This window comes from Scatophagus argus, chromosome 19 (assembly GCF_020382885.2).
Source record: "Scatophagus argus isolate fScaArg1 chromosome 19, fScaArg1.pri, whole genome shotgun sequence".
Classification (NCBI taxonomy): domain Eukaryota; kingdom Metazoa; phylum Chordata; class Actinopteri; family Scatophagidae; genus Scatophagus; species Scatophagus argus.
This window is the reverse complement of record NC_058511.1, coordinates 20,629,184-20,653,641: the sequence shown is the minus strand read 5'-3', so window position 1 is coordinate 20,653,641 and position 24,458 is coordinate 20,629,184. Positions and strand designations below refer to the sequence as shown.

Sequence of the window (24,458 nt, the reverse complement as noted above, 5' to 3'; positions counted from 1 at the left end):
TACTCCATCAACACATTCAGGAAGTCTTTCAGCATTATCAAAGACCACAGCCATCCAGCAAACAGACTGTTCTCCTTGCTACCATTTGGCAGTTGACAGAGGAGCATAACTGCAGTACCACCAGATTAAAGGACAGTTTTTACCACCAGGATATCAAAATTCTGAACTCTCAAATATGAACATACCATCATACCACCATTTTATCTCTCTATATATTTTAGAATGAGCAATTTGTGGCTGAGCTGACCACTTACTTTCTCATCCAACACATTTCATTGTATTGTTGAGTTGCATTTGTTGCGCTTATAGATCGATATTAAAGTACCACTAGTTGCAGCCGAAAGAATGAGGCTAAAATTGTCATACAAACGTAAGAATTCATCTGAGCACATTAATTCAATGGAATACACAAATGTATTTATACAGATGTACTAGTGTCCTATGGGGCAGTGATATAGACAGTACAATATTTATCCAATGATGTTGTATGTGTTTTTTTTCTTATTTTTCAGCTGTCTTTCCAACATTTGGCAGCTGCAAATATGTCATGTTTGGCCTGGATTACGTGTTTAACTTTGTATTTCTCTCATTCTGAAATGATGAAATGATCAAAGCTTCATCAGAGAGGATAGGGGAAAAGATGAATCCGCAATACACTATATAGACAAGAGTATTGTAATGGGGCTGTCTTTCAGGGGTTGGGCAAGGCCCCTTACTTCCACTGAAGGGAAATGCTTCCAACTGTGCTATGCTTCCAACTTTGTGGCAGCAGTTTGGAGAAGACCTTTTTTTATTCGAGTATGACTATGCACCTGTGCAAAAATCAAATTCCATATAGACATGGCAAAGACAAAAGCAGCAATCAGAAAAGATCTAGTCCTTTCAGAGCAAACAAAGAAGAAAAGGATCATCCAGATTGATCTTTCGGACTTTGTTGCTTGGCAGCGTCTGTAATGGTATGGGGTTGTGTCAGTGCCCTTGGCAAAGGTAACTTCACACACTGCCTTCAAGACAACATCTTGAAGAATAGTCTATGCATATTTCAGCAAGACAATTCAAAACTACATATGGCACACATTACAAAGGCATGGCTGCGAAAGAACAGGGTGTGAGTGCGAGACTATCCTGCCTGCAGTCCCAACCTGTGCCCAACAGAAAATGTGATGCAAAATGCGACAACAAAGACCCTGTACTGTTGTACATCTTCAGACTTGTTTGAAGGAAAAATGGGATAAAATTACACCTGGAATGCTTCAACATTTAGTGTCTTCAGTCCCTGAACGTCCCCAAACGTCTTTTAAGTGTTGTGAAAAGGAATGACATTATTACAAAATGGCAAATGCTTTATTGTCACAACTATTTTTTTGAAATGTATTGCAAGAATCAAAATTAAAATTGAAGTGTTTACTTTGAAAAATGAATAAAATTCATGGTGTAAAACATCAAATAATGTTGTGTTGCGTATATATATGCATATGTATATGTATATATGTATATGTATATGTATATACAGTCAGCAAAAATAATATATATATATATATATATATATTATAATATATATGTATATATATTATATATACACACATCAGAAAAAAGGGGTAATGCCATCTGTTGGGAAAACATTGTACAACAGTACACAGAGTTATCGTAATTTGATCAAACTTCTAAAGAGGTATCTATAAGTATAGAAGTACTTATACAAATTAAATATTTATGCATGTTTTTCTTTTCCTGGTGTATTATTTTGGCTGACTCTGTATGTGTGTGTCTATACATATGTACGTACATACATACATACATATGGAGATTAACATGAGATTGTACATGTTACATATACACACATGCAACATGAACAAGGATTTAGTGTTTGTTCCACCACACACTAACAGTTAAAGTATATATACTGTCATATACAGTATAATGTTAAATGTGGTTGCTGGTCATATGATTAAATAAACCTTTTATGGTTTAAGACAACCTGTAATGGACTATGAGACATCAGGCCCGCAAGTGAGGTTTTAATTTGACAATACGCGCGATGCCACTAACAAAGAGTGGTAATAATAGTGATTCACTAACAGGACAGAACCTGAAAAAAGTCACCTCCTAGTATGTACACAACAGGGGCAACAACACACACTGAACCTAAAATTGTTCTTTCATCAGTGTGTGAGTGTCTGTGCAAATGGTGAATGGTTATCACTCCTGATGAGCAGATGGCACCTTGTGCCTAACTTGAGTAATTTATAAATAGTCTTACCATTTCCTTGATACCTTATTCAAAGATGTTTCAATAACATTCAGCATCTTCTCCCCCCAAATGTAAAGATTTCAACACACACACACACAAATTCCTAAGCCAAGTCCATGTCTGTGAATCAAAAGAACCAAAGTTGTAGTGTCATGCAATCAAAAGCAATAGAAAATCACCTGTGTATCATCATCTTGCTCAATTTTCTATTCTGATTATATTTAAAAAAGGCTCAATTCAGTTTTTTTTTTAAATTAGCAAGTTTTATTTTTATTTACTTTCTTGATAAGGAACCTGTTAGAGTTAGTTCTAACATTATTAGTCTACCTACATCCATGTAATTTCTCTAAATTTTTCCAACATGAATTGGCTTTAAAATGATTGCACATTCTCCGTTAATATATCACATCCACTGAGCTGTCAACAGTAAAATCTAGTGGCCAAATAAATAATCAAAGCTATATAGCAGATATTGAAGACTACACCTACCCATAAAAATCGACTGTGACGTGTTGTCGGCTTTAAGTTCCACAGAATTTTCTTCCGCTGTTATACTAATTGAAGTCTGGAATTGGTCTGGTTATGCACAGTACAAAATTATTTGTTTTAACGTGTATCTATTGATACAAGCTGCTAACAATAATTATTCTCTTGGATGGAAATCTTCCCAGCTGCAAGAAATAAAAACCTTGTAGGCTCTGCTGTGTATTATTAAGCTATGGTTTTGGAGTATATAAATGTCCTCATGTGAGAAGTTGATAGGAGAAGCTGCCACTTCATAGAAGCAACCAGTATAATATTCTATAATTCTCTATTCCATGCATACAAAAACAACCCAGGAGAAGATGTTTTTCAGATTCACACAACTTCAATCAGTTTCAAGTTTCAGTCTCATTAAGACATCTACACTTTGTATGTACTAGACAGTTCAATTGGCTTGTATCCAATTCCAGGATGGCTGGCAGAGCATAGAGTATGTGTGGAGCTTGAACAGCGTTGATATGATGCTCAGATTTCAGTAGACCTAAGTCCCCACTGGAACCACCTCCAGGGTTGAGAAAAGGCTGGTGTATTGATCAGCGGCTGTTCTTACCTTGATGATAGCCTCCAGCTCATCTGGAGACACACATGGGTGTTTCTGCAGGAAGGCTGCCTTCTCTGCTGTTATCGTGATCTTTTGATTGTTTTCAAAGGGCTGTTCCAGTGCCTGGAACACCAAGCCCCCCGCCACCAGGTAGGCCACCACCACCACAAAAACTGCCAGCACTGTCTTCAACTTCATCATGGTGAAGGGGGCCGAGCCATCAGCCACTGCTTCCATGCTGGCCACCATGCTGGGGGGACGGCAGGAGACAGAGAGCCGTGGTAGAGCGCAGCCCATTGGGTTCTGCATGGTGGCCACGCTGGCATGCACCAGGCTGGACTGAAGCATGCCTGGTTGCACCTTTTTTGGAGGAACCAGGTTGGTCTGGACTGCCACTGAAACAAAGGACAAAAGAATAACTGTGTGCTGCAGTGTGTACATGATACAGTGCTGTTTCCTGCTGATGAATACTCAGATGTGCAACAGGTAAACAGCATGAATGACCATTTACATGAGCACTGGCAAGGATACTTTTCTAATTATATGTCTGTTAATAATCTAAAACTTCCGCTCTCTCACAAATTTCCACAAAATGTCTTCTTTTTCACTGTAATTTGATTGTTTATTTACTGATAATTTACTGATTTGAGTGTACTGTTTGTAAGACCACCAGTGAGACAAGATTTGGATTGGTTTAGAAAAACAGCCTGTTTCAGTGTTTCGGTGTTGGCCTCTCTTATTAAAGTATAAAAATCACAATTTTATAACTTTATTCACTGATTAATGAACAAATAGTGTTTACTTTGGCGAAAACTAAAGCTAACTGCTGTGAGGTATTTCAGGTACTAAGGACATGGTACATGAACCAGTGAACAAGCAAACATGTTGCACATTATATTAATGTTGTGAAATGTTGTGAAACTGCAATTTATTAGGTTAAGGAAAAGATCTACAACACCAAAACTGTTTGCTTGGGTTTAGGCACAACAACTACTTGGTTATGGTTAGGAAAAAATCATAGTTTGCTTTGACAAATATTTTATTAAGAGCAACAATGTACATATAGGGATGAGGTGAAGAGTTTCACATGGCAGACCAGAGTTAGTTAACCATATGAAGCTGAAATATTTTAACCCAAATCATTTCCACAAAACTTAACTTATGTAAATTGAATTATTCTCCTCCCAGCAGTCCACAGCTTCTGTACGAGCTGCGTTAACACCAACACTACCCTGCGCAAGCTCTGCTAACATGACTATCTGAACTAAATAGCTTATGGCACGTACAGTTAGCTGCCAGCTGAGTAGGCAGTCCTTCAGTACGCTCCAGATGCTAAAAGAATGTAGATCCGATTGCATCCTAAATGGATCTTGGATGCATTATTATCTGTACTTGGAGCTGTCCACTTGTGATTTTATCACTGAATCATCCATAAGTCATTTCCCCCAGGATTCATTGAGATAAAAGAATTTTATTTTTGAATTTTGTTTGTTTATATGGAAGATGCACATGGTTTTACCTGGCTTCACTTCATGAAAACTGTTCAATGCAAACAAAAAAGGAATAGTATTGCTAATTTCCAGCCCTCCTGCCATATTGCCCATTATCTCTTAAAACCATCTGTTGACTGTAGTTAAGACTGCAGCCAAAGTGTTGATTAGCTCTCAGTGTGACTGACAACCAGCAGAACAGAAAGAGGTAGATGTTTACATCCTATATTCACTAAATACCGTTATGTAACAGAGGATTGGGTAATCGTGGCTGCTGTACAGCTCACTGAAACTCGTATTAAAAACAGTAGAATCGACTGCTTTGATTTATGAAGCCTAAGTACTACGTTTTTATGTGCCCTTCTCGTCACATAGGAACAGTGATGAACGGCACCCTTTAGAAAACATATAATAGTGTAGGGTAAGCACATGAAAATGAAAGAATGCTGTCTTAACTCTCTCAATGGTCATGTGTTGAACATATGGAGCACATGTGGAGGGTGTATGAGCTAGTCAACGCGTCCTGATGCTGAGAACGTGACATTCATGCAGGATTGGGGGGCATACCCGGAGGCGGATGAGTTAACGTTTTAACAAGACCCTGTGTACGTCTCTCTGCTGCATTACATTGTTTTGTTGACTGACAACACAACCTTGATGTAGGCTTAGAGTTTGAATGCTGTCATTTCCCCCTTTTCCTCTGAATAAATGATTATATCAGGAGGCCTATCAATAAATCAACGCATGCCCCCCTCATGTTTTGTTGAACACTGGTGACGCCACAGTTGCCTCAGAACGCAGCTGCAGTATTTTCCCATAGTAAACTTCAGTATGCAAAATAAGACTATACTGAAACACATGTCTCTGAAAAATCACCCTCTGGTCAGAATTAATATTTCATTGGCTATTGGGGTAGCCCTGTTAAAGCATTCATAGTACACTGGCAGACCAGGTAAAGGCTATTAAGATTGTATTAACAGACTGCAGCATTTCAGCTGAAAACACGTAGTGACGAGATGACCTTAAGATGAACTTCCTCAAAATCGGGATACAATCTAGTATGTAAATGCAGACTGGACAGCAATCTTTTGCCCAAAGACACATCGCAGCCTTAGAAAAATGGATAATTTAAAAGACTAATTGACAATACCGGGTGGGGGGTTCATGTTCCCAGGTTTTCTTGGATTCTCAGTCGGAAATTTCATCTTGATTCCCTTGTTTCTTGGTACTTATATTGGTTGAAATAAACGTCTTTAATATCTGCGGGTGTTTTCGCTCGATCCCGTCGACTTTAACGGAGAGAGTGGAGCACGGCAGAGGCTAAAACACATCAACCGTGGCGTATTGTTCTGCTATACTGGCTGAGTGCAGCTCCTCTTGTCTCTTCACTCACGGCAGTCCTCAGGTCACACACCCACTACTCGCTGCAACACCGTTTGCGTTGCATGCAGTAAACACCTTCGGCGCACGCATCGGGAGAGCTCCATTAAAAACGAATTAAAAAGCTACATTATGACGGATTTCTTTCTACGTCGGATCAGCGACTCTGCACTGCGAGCTGACAGGATCCACCTCTGCGATGCAAAACTGCATGCGCCTTATTTGGGTCTCAAAACCGTGGCGCACCAGCCTGCCAGGCGGCTACGTGTTCCTGCAAAATAAAAGTTGGTCTGGATGAGAAAAGAGAGGAGAACAAGGAAATTGAATAATTTGGGCAATAATGTTTTGGTGTTTCAATTTTTACATTTCTCTTTTCCCCACTTCTTTTATTAGATATATTTGTAATATAAAGTCTAATACAGGCTACAAAGACAGGGTGAGGGTTATCAATGAGGGTTATCTCAAGGTTAAAACTGGCACATGATATATCACACAGAATACACCCGAAAAGCAATATAATAAGTTATTAATGTAAATGTAGCTCTATGTGTTTTAGCTGTTCCATAAATGTGTATCACCATGAAAAATTGGAGCAAAACGTTAACTGTTTAGCATTTCTTAGTTCCCTGGACAGTAACTATTGCAAACATTTTTTTAAAACTTTGTAAGCCTCTCTCAAATGGTTGATATGCACATTAAATATCAAAGTGCATAAACACCAATCTTTGGTGATCAGGGGTTACTGTTATGTTGCTTAAATTCGACTATATTACTAGTTTCACTGGATTTACGTTAATGTATTATCTCTGGAAACATCTAAAAATTAAATTGTGCAAAAGGCTCAAGGAACAGTTATAACTCATTGCTAGGCAACAAATTTTTTAGATCGACTTTTAAAGAATCGCTGTTCACTGAGTACCAATTCAACAATTTTGGTGTTAGATTTAACAACATTTCAGAGTGTCTGTCATGCTGAGGGTCATACACTGCTTTTTATATTATATTTTATATGTGTTGTGTTGTGTTTTGTGTATTTGGTATTTGGTGCAGGGCGGCACGGTGGTGCAGTGGTTAGCACTGTCGCCTCATAGCAAGGGGGTTCCAGGTTTCCAGAGTTTGCATGTTCTCCCTGTGCCTGCGTGGGTTTTCTCTGGGTTCTCCGGCTTCCTCCCGCAATACCAAAAACATGCATGTTAGGTTAATTGGCTACTCTACATTGCTCCTAGGTGTGCGTGTGAGAGTGTGTGGGTGTCTGTCTTTGTGTGTTGGCCTGGCAACCAGTCCAGGGTGGGATAGGCTCCAGCTCCCCCGCGATCCTGACGGATAAGCGGTATAGAAAATGGATGGATGGTATTTGGTGCGCTTTTTCTTCGAACAGATGCTGACACACCAGGAAGCAGTGGTGGCAGAGGACCTTGAAGTCCGATCAGAGACACCAGCAACGGTATAGGAGGCCTTTGGACGCCAAGTGGCAGAAGCAGGAACTTCTGCCCAAAAGCTGTGAGTCCTTGACTGATACATTGCGGGGAGGGGGGCTGATTCCGAGCAGACGGTGATGCACCGGGGAGCAGTGGCGGAAGAGGACCTCGATGGCCGACCAGAGACACCAGCAACGGTGCAGGAGGCCTTTGGACACGAAGTGGCAAAAGCAGGAGCTTCTGCACAAAGTCTGTGAGTTCCTGACCGATGCATTGTTAGCTGAAGGCTGTGGCGAACTCTGAAACCAGAGGAAGTGCATCCTGTGTTTGTAGAACAGACTGCTGGCCACCTCCTGTGCTCCAGGTCCACAGGCGTCGCTGGGAGTTTAGTCAAGGTGGAGGCCGGGTGAAGGATGAGAGCAGTACAAGCAGAGGTGAAATCTTCAGGATGAGTAGAGGGTACGACGACTCGCGGTGGCTGATTGGTGTGTTGGAAAGGACGGCGCTAGTACAGCAAGAGGACAAAGACTGGAGCATGGTCGTGAGTGTAGTGTTAGGTCCCAGCCACTCTGGTAGGAACTGATGTCATGTTGTATTGTGTTGCCGGGGAAATTACTAAAGTGTTGCTCGAGACATGCAAATTGTGTGGTTGAGTGGTTCGGGTTATACTGATAAATAACTGAACATGGTGTCAGAAGTAAAGCCAGTCTGCATATAGTGACACAAACGTGTCTAGTTTTAAGTCGGGAAAGTTTGCGATACCGGAAGACTGTCTACAGAGCTATCTAACCTATGACAGTTAGCATAATAGAGCGACGTCATGGCCCAGTTCTAAGTCTCCCTGCCAGAAAAGTTCACCTACAAGGCTGAAGACCGGCCCAAATGGATTAAACGCTTCGACAGATTCCGCATTGCTTCTGGTTTGGAGTCGCAAGCAGAGGAGAATCGGGTCAATGCGCTGATTTATACAATGGGCGAGGAAGCGGAGGATATATTGGTTTCCCTTCACCTCATTCTGGAAGAAGCGAGTGAGTACGCAACTGTCAAAGAGAAACTGGACACTCACTTCATAGCTCGCAGGAATATGATCTTTGAGAGGGTAAAGTTTAATCAGTGGCATCAAAAAACGGGCGAGTCGGCCAACAGCTTCATTGTGGCGCTGCACTGTCTGACGCTCTACATGAAGAGATGGTGAGGGACAGGCTTGTGGTGGATCTGTGGAACAAACACTTATCTGAACAGCTACAAATGGACCCGGAATTGACGCTACAAAAGGCCAAAACGCCACCAAAGTCAAACAGAGCGAACAGGCGAAGATGTTAAAAACTAACTTTAAAGGTGACATCATCATCAACACGCTGCTCCAGTAGCGGTTTCTCATATGGGCGAATTGGGTGGCCGCCCAGGGCGGCACTTTGCTGGGGGTGGCATGTGAGGACCTCCGCCCCGCCCACAAAAAAAAAAAAAAAAGGATTAATAATTAATAATTGGCGCCCCCCTGGCGTTGTAATTACGGCCCCCGAGAGCGCTGCTGCAGTTACTGCATCTCTGCAAGAGGGGGGTGGGGGTGGAGGTAGGGTCACTCACCGAGGTCAAACCACTGGAATAAGGAGGAGGGGGAACGGGGATCCTCCTAATTGTTCCACAGTTATGGAATCAAAAAGCACTCAAAGTAAATTTCATTCATAACACTAGATAATTGCCTACTGTAGGCCTATTTCAAATTCCATACACTCTTATTTTTTGTCTGTGGGTTGTGCGAAGGCCAATAATACAGCCTTACTATTCAAAAATGATATGAGTGTATGAGATCTGTACACCACCAATGTGTTGGTTTAGTCTTGACCCCTGCTGTCCGTCACGTCAGAGGGCATTGGCATTAGCGTAACCTGTTGATTCCCGAGGCGACTCTGGTACAGGTAATAAACATAATGGACAGAAAAAGGCCAAAGCTATCGGGTGCTTATTTCAGAAAGAAAAGGAAAGAAGAAGAGGAGAAACGGTCCAACGACAAAGGTATGTAGCTAATGTTCCCTCTGTAGCGTACGACTGTAATTACGTTATGAAAAGGGGCTAACGTTAATTGTTTAGCGGTCATTAACTTGCTGTTTTGTGCGCTAGTTATAGTTGACCTGAACATTATCCCAATAACTGTGTCTACAATTAAGCTATCAGCTCCTTGCTGTCATTGCTTTGTGGCCATTTGGTTATCGCTGCGTACTGTATTTGGACGTCGGGATTTTCCGTGCAGTAAGCTAGCCTTAAAAAGATGGACATTGCCCACATTTCGCCCATTATTTTCTGTCTCAGTATAATGTTAATAGAATTTGGGCAATGAAGCATTTCTCCCCGTTGGTTAATCTGGAGGTTAATAGCATGTAATAGTAAATGACATTAAGTGATAGCTAATGTATTTCAGTGTGCCGTTCATGCATGTTTACATTGATGCACAGCATGAGGACCGAGTTGGTACACAGAGGGCCAAGTTAGGTGGCATCAGATTTCTTTTTTCCTAATGGGAGATGTTGTCACCAGAAGGGTCAGGTTTTAGTTCTGTGTGTGTGAAGGATTTGTATTTTGACTTGTATTTTTATTGTTGTTATTTATATTCAATTATCCTTATTTCTTTGTCGTGCTTTTCTATGCTTGTGATATGAAATGTGTATTTTTTTTCAATTCAATTCAATTCAGCTTTATTTATAAAGCACTGTAAAAACAATATATATCTTGCATATATTTATGGTTGTGCACTTTAAATTGGTTGTTTAATGTTTAGTTTGTTTTATTGTATATCTATCTTAATAAAGTTTATACATATACTTTTCACCCGATGTTCTCTTTGGGTTGGTGGGGGCGTGAGCCAGTGCGGGGGGGCACCACAGGGGCTGTTCGCCCAGGGCGCCATTCAGGATAGGACCGCCACTGCCAGTGTGATAGATCTTGTCACACTCCCAACTTCATTTGTGGCAACGCAGATGTAAACACCAGCATTGGTAGACGTGGCTCCCATGACGCTGATGTCTGTCTGGCGCCCCCTACGGGCCACCATCACGTTCTGTGCAGAGACATTGTTCCAGTAGATTACAGGGTCAGGGTTCCCCTCAGCATGACAACTTAAAGTCACATTTCCACCCGGGGCCACCTTAAAAACAGAATCACTCTCGTTCATCACGGGGGCATCTGTGGGGAAGAAGTTATGTATTTTATGTATTTATAATCCCAGTCTACAAAACAACATGCAAAGATTCATTTTGTAATTCCAAACAATAAAACTTACACAAAACATTAAGATACAGCGTGTGATTGGCTGCTCCATGTTTGTTGGTTGCGCTCAGTAAATATGTTCCACTATCACGCTTTCTCAAGTGCTGTGAGGTTGCCACCATTTCTCCATCTTTAAACCACGTTGTGTCAGGTTTAGGCAGTCCCTCCGGTTCACACAAAGTTTGGAGGTTATCGCCCTCTCGAACCTTATAGCGATTGCTGCAGGTAAATGAAGGGCTACCTGTGAACATTGTGCAAAGTGCATTTCAGAATAAATCAGTGGATAAAGAAATACGAAATCATAAGCACTTTGGCACAGTGCCTGTGGAAAACATCAACAATGACATGTTTATTGATATTATAATAGGATGAACATGCACTCACATTCGATTATGATGTCAACAGAAGTTCTGCTGTTGCCAAGTGCATTTACAACTTCAGCTGTGTACGTTCCTGACTGAGTCCTGGTGAGAGGCTCAGATGCATCGATCACTTCTCCTTCATGGTACCACTGAACAGTGGGTGGAGGGTTCCCATCAGCTTTACAGGGCAACATGTCCATACTGAACTCGTGCTCCACGTAAACATAATGGTCTGCACAAGCTTTCATCAGTGGCTTATCTACAATTAAACATCAACAAAAATCGATCAGAAATTCATATTAGTGGGGTCTGTTTAGCGAGTAAACACAATAATAAATAGCTAAGTCGAAAACTCACAGAGAACGACAGCAGTGTAATTTGGCGAGGACACAGTAGGGATGAACTCCGGTCCGTTTGGTCCAAGATGCAGCTCAGCCTCGCATCTGAAAAGTTCTCCGTTGTAATCTCTCTGAGCGGTGATGCTCCAGGTGGAGGATACACTGACTGGGGTCACACTGGTGCCACCAAACATTTCGGTGTGCACCGTTTCATTGCCGTGGTACCACTTCACTTTGAGATTCTGCACAGGAGCCACATTGACAACATCACAAATAAGCGAGTAATCTCCGCCCTCCATCATCTGACCATCATCCCGGGTCGAGACTGACACAGTGTCTGGAGTCTCTGTGAATGAAGCAGGGGGGAATAATTAGCAGAAAAAGGATTGTGTCGATATTCCTAACATTGTAACCACAACTTGACCAGAAATATTCAGTGAGGGAACACAAGTACGTTTACTCTAATACTTGACTCACTCACTTACTTATATTCCTTTAATATTTTTGATTTCATGCTACTTTATACTCCTACTCTATTGCATTTTGAAAGCAAATATTGTAATTTGGTGGTTACTCTGCAGATTCAGTTAATTGAGGTTAAAAAACAATCAGCTAATAAACTGAAGCATTATTATAAATCAAGCTACCCAGAAATATATAAAGTAATCAAAATTACTACCACATTTCCAGTGTCTACATTAATGCATTAGAATGCAATAATATATATATTATTCTGATATCTGCCATTCTGCATAATGAGTGCTTTTGTTCATTTAAGTATATTTTGATGATAATACTTTAGCATTTTTATTTAAGTAAGTTTTTAAATACATGGCTTTTACTCGTAATAGTATCGTGCTGTGGCTACCTTTACATAAGCGAAAGATCTGAGTACCTCTTCCACTACTGTAAATATGCACACATAAATGTTTGTAAATTAAAAAGCTTGTTGTTTTTTGTTTTTGTTTGTTTAATGTTTTTTTATACCTGAGCCCATTTCATTTCCACATAAAAATGCCAACATTTGGATTTGTTCTATTCCAAGCTATTTTACACCATCATATCCTCCATATTTCCTTTTGGTACAACATTCTATAAAAAAAAATTACATGTTTGCTTGCTGCCAGGATGGGGTTTTATTTTTACAGAGATTCTCTTGTTTTAATGTTTTTTCCCCCATTACATTATAATAATGTGAAATTACACTTACTGTATATAGTGATTTTCAGGTCCTTGCTGCATTCAGTATTTTCGTCCAGCTTTATACTGCACTGAGCCGTTTGATCCCAGTTTGAAAGTGATATTGACTCCATGAAAAATTGTTTTTCATCTCGCATTTCATACGTTGTGTTTCCAACTGTCCAGTACATCCCATCATGATATGGATCTGTGCCTGAGCAGTTTACTGGGACTGACTCTTCATATTTTCCTATAACCTCAGGAGGATCCAGGATGAGAGGGTTCATATCAGCGGGGCATGTACTGTCTGCATCTGTAGATTAAATAAAAACCCAACATATTAACATAGTTTTATTAGAGTTTTAAAAAAGAATTTACTGCACCCTGGTCAGTTTGTTACTGCATACTGCTTACAGTGCAACACACCTGCTCCATTTCAAAATAAGCTTTTAAACATAAAAAATTAAATATGATTCTACTCTACAGTGGGAAAGGTTAAAAAATGTGATAAAGATTAGTAATGTCATGTGGTGGAATGATCTCTTGAGATAGATAACTCGTTTTAAGATTTTAAAAGCTATACAGCACCTGTCATATGTAGAAATTCAGTTCAAGTAGTATACACACCAGTGATTGTAAGAGAATTCTTTTACTTCTCTCTCATTCTATTTTACGTTAGCGGTTGAGCTTAGTCATCGCTGTTGTTCCAGAATCTCAATGGCAGACACCCAGGTGTCTTTCCCAGAGGGCGCTGGGGAGCCAGCTGATACCAAGGCCTCGACAGTGGCAGATGATTGGATGCTCACTGGGCGAGTCTTGACTATGTGCATCAGGCTGTCCTGTTTTGGTTATTTCACCTCAGTCCCTTCCTTATCATCTATTCTGGGGTTTTTGCCAAGAATGGATGTAACTACCTTGAGCATTCTCTAAGTTGTAAGAAAGACTCGTGTCAGTGTCTCTCAGGTCAGAACTGGGGGACATCACACCCAGCATCCTGTACTGATGACTCCTGATTCTCCTTGAGCGCTCCAGTTCAAGAAATCTTTCAGCGTAAGACGTCCAGATCCAGCATAATTTCTTCAACATTGTAGTACAGACATTTTCTCACCAACAGTGATAAACTGTCTGTAAACCATCTGTGATGTTCTAGGACCATAGCTGATCTGATAAATCAAAATTAAATACTTAAAATGATGTCCCTCATTCACTACACCCACAAACACACCCTGTGCAATTACTGCGGTTGACCTGCGTCAACCGTCACAGATAGCAGAAGTTTTTACCAGACTTGTAGCACCTACTGCTCCCAACGCTCAAAGTTTTCCATACATATCACACTTGTTTATGTTTCAGTTTATTCTGTTAGAAATATATACATATATCAAAATTACTCTGTCTTGTTTCCATCTCTTTTACAACGGCAAACCACACATCACCAAAAGGAGATTAATTATTGCTTAAAATATAATAATTGAACATACATTTTTCCATTTGCTACTGAGGTAGAGATACCAAAACTAAACTTTGAAAGCAAGAAAACTCCAACACTACAACATAAATTAATGTTTAACAGTAAGACTCACACTGAGCTGTAGCGGATTATCATTAACACTCACCACACAGTAAAAGCATGAGCATGAGAGCGCCCAACATCTTGAGATGCCGCATGTTAGATCAGCACGCGGAAAGAAGGAGATGAATGGAAGAAGGTGAGGTGCGTTTCAGGATTGTCCCACAAAAGTCCAGCTTCAGTACATGAATAAAACAAATCCTGGCTCAGAGCCGACCCTGATGATGATGATGATGTGCTGCTGATGGTTACATGAGCTTGAGGACAACAAATGAAAGTAGGTTCAACGCCCTGGTGAACAGGAAACTGCAGAGAAAATGGAAGTATGACACCACAACCACAGTTCTGTCCGTTATTCCAGTAGCCTCCCATACTTTGTGCAATCAATCAATGTATCTTTTCTAAAGTATTTTTTAAAAAAACTGTCATTCAGGAGCTAATGTGGTATAAATTTATTGAAAAGTACATTGCAAATTGGAAAACATCAAATTTTGTCAGGAAGTTGCAACACAGCAGACAGACATATCAGCATGTTAGTCATAAAAAAAATCATGGCCTTTTATGAAAATACTGCGTGCGTCTAATTTAACTCATCATTTGCATTGTTTTCTCACATGCCCATAATGAAACTACGTTATATAGGTTTGATCATCATGGAAACTCTCTGACAGTGGTGTCTGAGAGGAGGATGTTGTCCAAAATAAGAACTATACTGGACTTTCCCTCTCACCCTCTCCACAATGTGCTGATCGGCTACAGGAGCTCGTTCAGCAACAGACTCATACTCCCACGATGCACCACAGAGCGACACAGGAAATCATTCCTGCCTGTCGCCATCAAACTGTTAAACTCAGCACTGTGATGGACACACTCACTGTATATATACAATGTACATATTGGCTTTTTACACATGCACATACCTGTATTTTAAATTTTCTTAAAAATTTGAATACAGTTTTTTTGTAAATACCTGTACTTTGAGATTTTAGTTTTGTTTATCCTATCTTTATTAAGTTTATCCTATTTTTTATACTCTGCACTTTTCTCCTTTCTTGGTCGGGAATACTGCATGTGCAATGTCTGTAAAAACAAGAATTTCCCTCCAGGGATTAATAAAGGAATTCTGATTCTGATTCTGATTCTGAAGGGAATAAGACCCTCCGTGGAACTCTGTCCAGTAGACCCCATCCTGGTAGTGGCTGCGATAGTGTCCACCTCGATACCACACACCGTTCAGATTAGAGTGGGCACACATGTGGTACCACCAGCCTCCTTTCTGGTAATGAGCACAGTTACCTGGTGACACGACAGAAGAACAGGCTGATTAACTGAAAAGGTCTAACTGCCAACAGAGGGCTGACAAACAGGATCGAGGGAGTGCAGACCTGTGTAGCTGTCCTTGTCTCGATCCAGAGTGGTGAAGGCCTTGTTGTTGTGCCATGAAAGGGAGTCCCCTGCATTGCCATGGTATTGCCCTAAACGTAGTCTGTACCAGTCGCTTTCTGGCTCCAGGTAGAAACTGTCATACTCTGCAAACACCTGCCGTCCCTGCCAGTCCTCAAGAGCCACCCGGAGCTTATACTGGGTCTGTTTAGTCATCCAGTAGAGGTGTTCCAGGCCAAGCCAGTACTCCCCATCTAGGTTTCCAAAGCCTTGCTGAAATACACCAACACAAGAATAATCTGAAGAAAATCTGTGATTTTGCATTGTTTCTTTTTGATGATTTATTGTATTTTTTTTAGCCCAGTTAGCGGCACGTCTCTAGAATTAGCATTGTCACTCTGTTGGTCCATCCAACTAAGTTGGTTTGGCATTAAATTTTGGCAATTTTATTAATGATGATAGGAAACTTTGGTAAACATGTCCCTTGACTTTTCCAGCACATGCTGACAGTCCCACCACGGCCCTGAGGTGAGAGAAAAGTGAGGGTGTAGCAGACGTCAGAAAGAAAAACAATATGCACATATATGTTGTGACATTTTGAAATTTTGTACTACAAACCATTAAGATGTTATACTGAAATGCAAAGTGTTTCAGTGCTTCAGTTTTTGATGTGTTACTTCATTGCTAATGATGACGCCATGGACAACAGCACTCAGAAAGTGGTAATTAGTTTGGGGAGCAAGCGAGTTTTCTAAATGAGTCCAATCAAGACAGAGTGGATCTTACCAACCTGTAATTTTTCATTTTTTCAAAATAAACATGAAATAGAGCTATTAGCTTCAGGGGATTTATTTTGCGTCAACTTTAACTCGGTAGTGTAAGTTTAAAAAACACAAAAGAGTGCCTGTTGAAGGTCCGGTGTGTAGGATTTAGGCCAAGTTAGGAGCAAAAATGAAAATGTTGTATTTTGTGTTTTCATAACGTTAAAATGAGCCATTTATCAACAGATGGAGCAGGTCCTTTATGTTTCTACAGAAGCACAGGCAGACAAACAAAAATGACCAGAAGAGAATGTGACTAGCGGTGTTCATTTGATTGCAATCTGCAATCCCACCACCATGTGGGGGTCATTTCATGCCTGTAAACACCACAGACCGGCTCTTTGACGAGGGTACTGGGTCTCCTGTACATAGTGATCACGCCTAATGGTCTTCTCTGACAAGCGTTTGTAGTCTATGCACTTACTCACACAAACGAGATGTGGCAATGCTAAGTCTTTCCTCAGGCCCTTTACAAAGCGGTGAGTCACTGAAGTGGTGGAACCACTTAAGTTTGCTGATGTGCTGAAACTATACAAATATCCCCATTTTCATTTCAAACATTCCAGTTGTGCACATACACAGCAGCAGTGTCATTTGAGGCTCCAACAAATGCTGTTTGTCATATGTGTGCTTACAAGTGTGTCTGCATTATAAAATCCTCTCCCTGTTCTGATAAACGCTGCTGGCTGCTATTGACCTTGTTTAGGCATTTCCAGAGAAACAGGGCTCCTACCAGCAGGTCACTGACTCCTTCAGCCTCCCCTTATCTAGCCAGCTAAATAACTCTAACACAAGACTGATATGCTTATACTCACAGGTTCAAATCTAATTGAGTATTTCTGCTTTAAATTAATGTACCTGGAGTCTTTGTTACAGGGAAACTAATGAAAGGAGGGTCTGTAGGAGTGTTGGCGGTAGTGGTGGCGAGAGGATGGGCTGTTTTTTCCTGCTGTGGTGGAAGAGCACTTTGGTCTCTTTGAACATCATTGGTCATTTCGTTGACCTCAGAGCTGTAATTAGGATGCATGTTAGATAGGCTTTTTGGTGGCTCTGTCGTCACCTGTGAAAACCAAAACAGAGAACACAGTTCATTCTCACTTCCTGTGTAAAATCCCTAGATGAATTTGCAAAACATAGACCATAGTTTGTTCCATACCGGAGAGGACTGGGTGGAGTCCCTGCAGCGGCACTGCTTCTCCAAACGAGCAATAAACTGGTTCTGGGAACTCATGATGGAGGTGAGGGCTCCATATTGTTTCTCCAGTTCCCTGTAGTTACTGGAGACCTGCAATGCCTGCAACGTTCCACCACCCACAGCAAGACATAAGGATGGGTTTGATAATGATCAGAACCTTTGCTGCATGAATCAGCAAGAACTGCAGTTCTCTGCTCTCCTGCGCTGTAGCATTCAGTAGGAGGTTCTCCACCCTTCTTTGCTCCAAAGCCTGGTCTTTCTTGTGTATGACTTCATGTAGCAGCTGGGCATAGAGCTGGGCAATGCGAGAATTCATGCTGTTACTCTGCTGTTAGTCTTGAAGTAAAAGAAAGATTTTGTAATACAGAGAACCCAACATTCCCAACAGTGGTGAGGAAAAACTGTCTTTTAGAAAACAGAAACCTCTGAGCAGACCCCGGCTCTAGGTGGGGGGGCCATCTGCCTTGACCGGTTGGGTTGAGAGAGACTGAGAGAGATAGAGAGAGAAAAGGCACACACAAACAGAACCAGAAGTATTGGAACTATGGATAATGATAATGATGAAGTACATAGGTACTATTATGATAACAACAGTAGTAACAATAATGGTAGTAGCTGTAGTCATAGTAGTTACAGAATTAAAATAAATTATGACTGTAGGAGCCATTCTTCATTTATGTTTAGTGCAAACACCTTATTTGACCACCAGGATGTAGTATATCTCTGTTTCTGTTTAATTGGTGGGCAGCACAGTGGTGCAGTGGTTAGCACGAGGGTTCCAGGTTCGAATCTCGGTCTGGGCCCTTCTATGTGGAGTTTGCATGTTCTCCCTGTGCCTGCGTGGGTTTTCTCCGGGTACTCCGGCTTCCTCCCACAATACCAAAAACATGCACATTAGGTTAATTGGCTACTCTAAATTGCCCCTAGGTGTGAGTGTGAAAGTGTGTGGTTGTCTGTCTTTGTGTGTTGGCCCTGCGAGCCCTGAGCTTCAGTTTCACGTCAACTTTCATGGTAACGTTCTGTTTTGTAATGTAATGTTTTTTATTTATTTTTGTTGCTATAAATGGCAACATCATCCAAACGAGAACAGCTTTGCACAGCACTTTGTTTTACCTGGAAATGAGTCAAGTTCAATCCTCCACCCACCATTATGTGACTAATTAAGTTGAGATTTTGGATAGTCACCACAATGACTAAACAGTAGTAATTGCAGTAGGCTTGTTTTGTTTTCTGTGGTCGATTCTTGTCGCAGTAGTGCACAGAGGGAGACTACTTTTATTAGTTTCGTTTTTTGCTTTGAGATGGCCCTTAGCCAAACTACTGGAAGACCAGTGGCTGAGGGAATCCCAGGGGGCAGCTCATCTGAGTCAGTCACCCCTCAGGACACATGTGTCTTCATAACATGTAAGAAGTCCACTCCTCTATTTTTTATGAAGCCTCTTTTAGAGACAGGATGTTTGTTCTTGACTCTGAGGGAAGTCTCCACCTATTGGAGCCTCATGTAGCCCAACTCCAGCCTGTTGTAAGTAACTCAACAAAGAATAAAATGCATGTCTTCAAAGGATAATGAAGATGAAGACACTGTGTCTGCTGTCACAGAAAAGCCTACAGAGGTATCATATTAGATCAGCTTTACATGTACATGTGACATTCTTGTATGGATTTATATTGACATATTATCCTTTTTTAACAGAGCGTAACTGGACAGCATGAAGAGGGTCCATCAAATCCTGCAGCACAAATGGACACAGTGAGAGTTTCAGTAAACACAGTTTAATTCTGTACAATTGCACATGTAGAACAATATGACTTAATGTCATTCTTATGGATTTCCAGTTACCAGTCAAGGAGTTGTACAGAGTCCATCTCTGTAAAAAGATTAAAAAAACAGATAAGGAAATGATGTACTTGGACCACCAGATCCAACAAGCAGATCTGGAAATCGAGATACTTAAATACAAGTTAGAGATGGGTGTGCAGTCACAGGTAAATTTAATTTATTATTGGAATAATATGAAAAAACTAACAGAAAAATGTTCTCTTTGTCTGTAGGATATAAAGAAGACTAAATAAAATGAATGTGTGACAGTGTGGTTGTGCTTTTGAGTTAACCTGGAAAATGATTATTGCATATGAGATCTCTGATTTCTCTTCCATCCTGGTTTTCTGGGAGGTGGATGGGGTCTTCCTCATGGTCTTCTAATTGTAGGGCAGGGTGTTGCTCTCCTCTAATAGTCGCAATATCATGGAGAATAACACATGCCACAATTATGTCAATTAGTCAATGTATGTACCTGCACATTAATGCTGTGGGAGGACTTCCTATTCACATAATCTCCTTCATTTTCAGTGATAGGGATGTGAGTGCCATCAATGCAGCCAATCACATTTGGAAATCCTAAAAGACATTCAAATTTTTGCTCCCAGAGGTCACAGCGACATGTTATTAACAGGAAAAAGTTATTATTCATTTGAAATTTTTTACCTGCAATCCCATGGAACTCTTCTTTGATGACTCTCACAGGTTTGTGGCCAGGAAAAACAACAAAAGCTGAAAGAAACCGTTTCAGAGCGAGGCTCACCTTTCTGACAGCTCTGCAAACAGTTGCTTTACTTATGTGCTCTGCATCTCCAATGTTGTACAGACCACTCCTGTTTGCAACAAAACGTAGAGCAACGCAAAGCATTTGTTCAGTGATGAGTGCATGGCAAAAAGTCGGGAGAGTATGAAAAATTATCCAAACGTGCTTGGGAAATCCTCGCCCGACGCAATCTCAATTCTCTGCGAAGCAGAATTGCCTCTTCGTCCACAGGCTCCTCCAGAAACAGACATGCCATTTTCGTGAACTTTGCAGGTTCGACGGAGACTCAATGAATAAGGAAACGGTTCAGCTTTATGTGCTCTGTAAAAGGGAGAAGTCAGAGTCAAACTCTGGGTTTCTGGAATAAAACTCGCTCCCGACCAGGTTATGTTCACAGACTAAGTTACCGTGGCAACAGACTCTGAGTATGAGTTACTTCGCTTTATGAACCAGGCTTAACTTACTCCGTAACTTACCCCGATCTCAGGGTTAACTTACCTCACTTATTGAAACGGTTAACTCAGGGTTTCGCTAATTTCACGCTTAACATACTCAGAGTTTCCACATAACCTGCTTCATGAAACAGGCCCCTGGTCGTGAGTGACAGCGTTGGGAAATTTGTTGATTGTCGAGTGCCAAATAAATGCAGAGATGGACAGAAAAAGCCATCAGGTGGCCAATTTAGAAAAAAAGAAAAGGAGAGGTGAAACGAGCAAAAGATAAAGGTATGCCATGTTCTCTCTGTATGATTACAGTGTCCATGTCATGAATGAAGGGCTAATATTAACCGGTGGTATATGTTTGTTAGTCTTCTTGCTACGATGCTTGCTATGCTTATACAACAGTAATTCCTCTTAACAAACACCAGATCTAATTTCACCATAAGGTTGTGCTTTGCAACAAAACTGTTACAAGTTCACTTATTATTTATTTCCATCACGTTGGGTCCTGTAATTAGCCAACGGAATTTTCATATGTGTAGATAGTTTCAAAGATGAACGTTGCTACAACTCTATTTTGTGACAAAACATAGTGTAACCAGTCATAACTAAAAGTGTACCAAGCATAGAATTGGAGGATTGGAGAACTGGATTTTGCACCAAGGAATTCCAGAAAGGTCAGGTTTTAATTTTAGATTGTGTTTTCTATTCTTAGTGCAATAGTGTAGATTTTCTTTAGTGTGTTATTTGTGTGATGAAGGATTTGCGCTATTTAGAATATCCATCCATCCATTTTCTATACCTCTTATCAGTCAGGGTCACGGGAGAGCAGGAGCCTATCCCAGCTGACTACGGGCGAGAGGCGGGGTTCATCCTGGACTGGTCGCCAGTCAATCGACCAGTCAATCACAGGGCCAACACACAAAGACAAACAACCACACACTCTCACACTCACACCTAGGGGCAATTTAGAGTAACCAATTAACCTAATGTGGAATTCAATGTAGAACCGCCACTGACCTTCATCCTGTATTCAGCAGGTTGTTGTTCCATATCCCCTTTTTGCCACCAGAAGAACCTGAGCAGGTCTGTATCATCAGGGGAGACCCTTACCTGGTGAAACATGTACTCAATGTCAGCCATGATCACAACCGACTCCTTCCTTAATCAGGTCACTCAGAGAGCTGGTACCATCAGGGCCCTCTAGGAGCTGACCATTCAGTGAAGTTCCTTGATAGCTTGCTCACAGTCATGTCAATACTACTATGATCTTTCCTTTAGTGGGATGATAAACTCTGTGGTGTCTCCTCTTCAGGCACCTTCTCAGCATAGCCTTTAACCAGAAGCTCATTCATGAAGGTGTTATATTCAGCATGAAACATTGAGTCTTTCTGAAACCTTCTTTTCAGATGCAAATGCTCCTCAACAATTTTCTTGTTATTTGGCATGCTGACACTGATGTTCCTTAGAGGTAATGCAATCTGGTAATGGCCATCCACCTGTTTTGCTGAGTTGCTCACTAACTCCAGGGACTTTTGATCTTCACTTGACATTCCAGGTTGATCATCAAGGTGGTTTTCAGGGAAGTCATTTTTAAATTGTTGCTGCCAGAGCTCATCCAGCTTCACAGCTGGAACTCTGTTAAAAGTTATCTGTGACTGTTCCTGTCAGTGGTCCATTAACAGTCCCGCTCAGCTTAGTCCTAATGGCATATGGTCCATCATTTATACTACACACCACCTCTAATGGCTCCAGTTATTTGGGAACATTCCTATCAGAAGTTCTATTCTTACGTCGATCTGAGGTAAGTGAATGTATTTTAAATAAGACCATTTTTTAATATCCTTTTTAGTCGGAATATTTACTTGGTGCACAGGCATGGACTCTTGTGTACAAGCCTTCGGCAGCTCAGGAAAATTATCCCTCCAGTCCTGATACAACTTTCTCCTGCCCTGTGGTTCTAAGAAGAATTCGCCCCTTCCTCCCTGTGAGGTTGAGCTTGTGCATAAGGCTCTCAGTACAAAACACTGCAGTGCTCCCTTGTTCCAAGAAAGCACAAGTTGTAACAATTTTTCTTCCTTTATTAGATTTCACTTGGACCGTAACAATGGGCAGCTTGTAGTGCTGGTCTCCAGCCCCTGTAAGACCACTTGACACCAGTATATTGTCAACAGACACCACTGTGTTCCTCTCAGCCTGCTCACAAACATTACCAGGTTGCTTATGGAGTACTGTGGGATGCTTAAGGCTACACCTTGAACAGGAAATCTTTTTACAGCAATCTTTACTGCTGTGTCCTGTACACAACCAGCCGAAATAGATGCCATTTTCCTTTAAGAAGCCTATCTTCTTCTTATGAGCCATTTTTCCCAACTGCACACATACAGCTAATGTATGTCCTCCTCCACAGCAAATAAACATTTTTCTTGCTGTATGTTTGATTTCCTTCTCTTTCTTTACAGACTGATATTTGTTTTCCACAGGGCCCACAGTGGTTGCAAAGCTGGTACCTTTGTTTCCAGATTGAAGCTGTGACTTAGGTGTGTTCATTTACTTATTTCCTGTTACTGATGGGAAATCTTGTATGTTTCCAAACACAGATTCTGTCAGTATTTTCACTTGCCTGTCACTTGCCGATTGTATCTTTCCTGCAGCTCACAAGCTTGGCTCCTCCATCTATCTCTGAGCTTGTAAGGCAGTTTTTTAATGATGCTCTACATGTTGGAAGATAAGTCCAAATCAAGAAGATACTGCACTTCCTCCATGGTATTACAGCAGCCTCTGAGGAAGAAGCTGAAATAATTGGAGGCCATAAAAAGACTTTGTCCATACTACTCCTGTAATAAAATTTTTGCTTTCAAATATTCCCGTTCGGGGTTAATGTGTTGATGGCTCCTCACAAGTTCTTTGGCATGACCTTTAGTATGTTGTTCCAGAAAATCACAGCTGTCAGTGGTGTTCCTCTCGGCTCCATTCTCAAAGGCTCTGATAAAGGTGTGGTATTTTAATGAGTCACCGTCAAATATTGGGATCTCTCTCTTTGGTAGAGCTGAAAGGCCTTGCTTCTGTGTCAGCAGTGTTGTTACTTCATTTTGTAACATTATTTTTGGTTTCCAAATCCATTTTGTGTTGTATTTGTATTGAATTCTTCTCCCACAGAAGGCCAGCCATGTTGTGGGAGAGGAACTGGACTCTCTGACAGTGGTGTCTGAGAGGAGGATGTTGTCCAAAATAAGAACTATACTGGACTTTCCCTCTCACCCTCTCCACAATGTGTTGATCAGCTACAGGAGCTCGTTCAGCAACAGACTCATACTGCCACGATGCACCACAGAGCGACACAGGAAATCATTCCTGCCTGTCGCCATCAAACTGTTAAACTCAGCACTGTGACGGACACACTCACTTGTATATACAATGTACATATTGGCTACTTTTACACATTGTACATACCTGTATTTTAAATTTTCTTAAAAAATTTTGAATACAGTTTTTGTAAATACTACTGTACTTGAGATTTTAGTTTTTGTTTATCCTATTTTTATACTCTGCACTTTTCTCCTTTCTTGGTCGGGAATACTGCATGTGCAATTGTCTGTAGAAACAAGAATTTCCCTCCAGGGATTAATAAAGGAATTCTGATTCTGATTCTGATTCTGATTCTGAATTCATGTTGCTCATATGGATACTGTGTATTGACT

At 41.0% G+C, this 24,458-nt stretch overlaps 3 protein-coding genes across 3 annotated transcripts in view; all 3 read right to left on the bottom strand.

The window, feature by feature from the left end:
- The window catches only part of kcnk10a (potassium channel, subfamily K, member 10a), a 62,088-nt gene extending 55,601 nt beyond the window's left edge, over positions 1 to 6,487 (bottom strand). Inside the window, exons 1-2 of the mRNA XM_046373247.1 lie at positions 5,976 to 6,487; positions 3,345 to 3,730 (exon numbers count right to left, since the gene is read on the bottom strand). Coding sequence (XP_046229203.1) covers positions 3,345 to 3,730; positions 5,976 to 6,030 — 441 coding nt within the window. The 5' untranslated portion in view covers positions 6,031 to 6,487. The remainder of the gene's footprint in view (positions 1 to 3,344; positions 3,731 to 5,975) is intronic.
- Positions 6,488 to 10,439: 3,952 nt separating this feature from the next.
- Positions 10,440 to 14,575, bottom strand: LOC124051032 (hemicentin-2-like). The gene is made up of 6 exons (XM_046374059.1): positions 14,383 to 14,575; positions 12,798 to 13,079; positions 11,607 to 11,933; positions 11,272 to 11,508; positions 10,901 to 11,128; positions 10,440 to 10,803 (listed from the first exon to the last, which is right to left on the bottom strand). Exons 1-6 carry the CDS (start codon positions 14,432 to 14,434, stop codon positions 10,529 to 10,531), a joined length of 1,401 nt encoding a protein of 466 aa, XP_046230015.1. The 5' UTR covers positions 14,435 to 14,575; the 3' UTR covers positions 10,440 to 10,528.
- A 198-nt stretch (positions 14,576 to 14,773) lies between these two features.
- LOC124050975 (angiopoietin-related protein 2-like) lies at positions 14,774 to 21,900 on the bottom strand. Its single transcript, XM_046373977.1, has 8 exons — positions 21,778 to 21,900; positions 20,318 to 20,326; positions 17,940 to 18,063; positions 17,697 to 17,839; positions 17,388 to 17,600; positions 15,722 to 15,992; positions 15,482 to 15,632; positions 14,774 to 15,004 (listed from the first exon to the last, which is right to left on the bottom strand). The coding sequence occupies exons 1-8, from the start codon at positions 21,898 to 21,900 to the stop codon at positions 14,971 to 14,973; spliced, it is 1,068 nt and encodes a 355-aa protein (XP_046229933.1). The 3' UTR covers positions 14,774 to 14,970.
- Between the last annotated feature and the right edge of the window lie 2,558 nt (positions 21,901 to 24,458).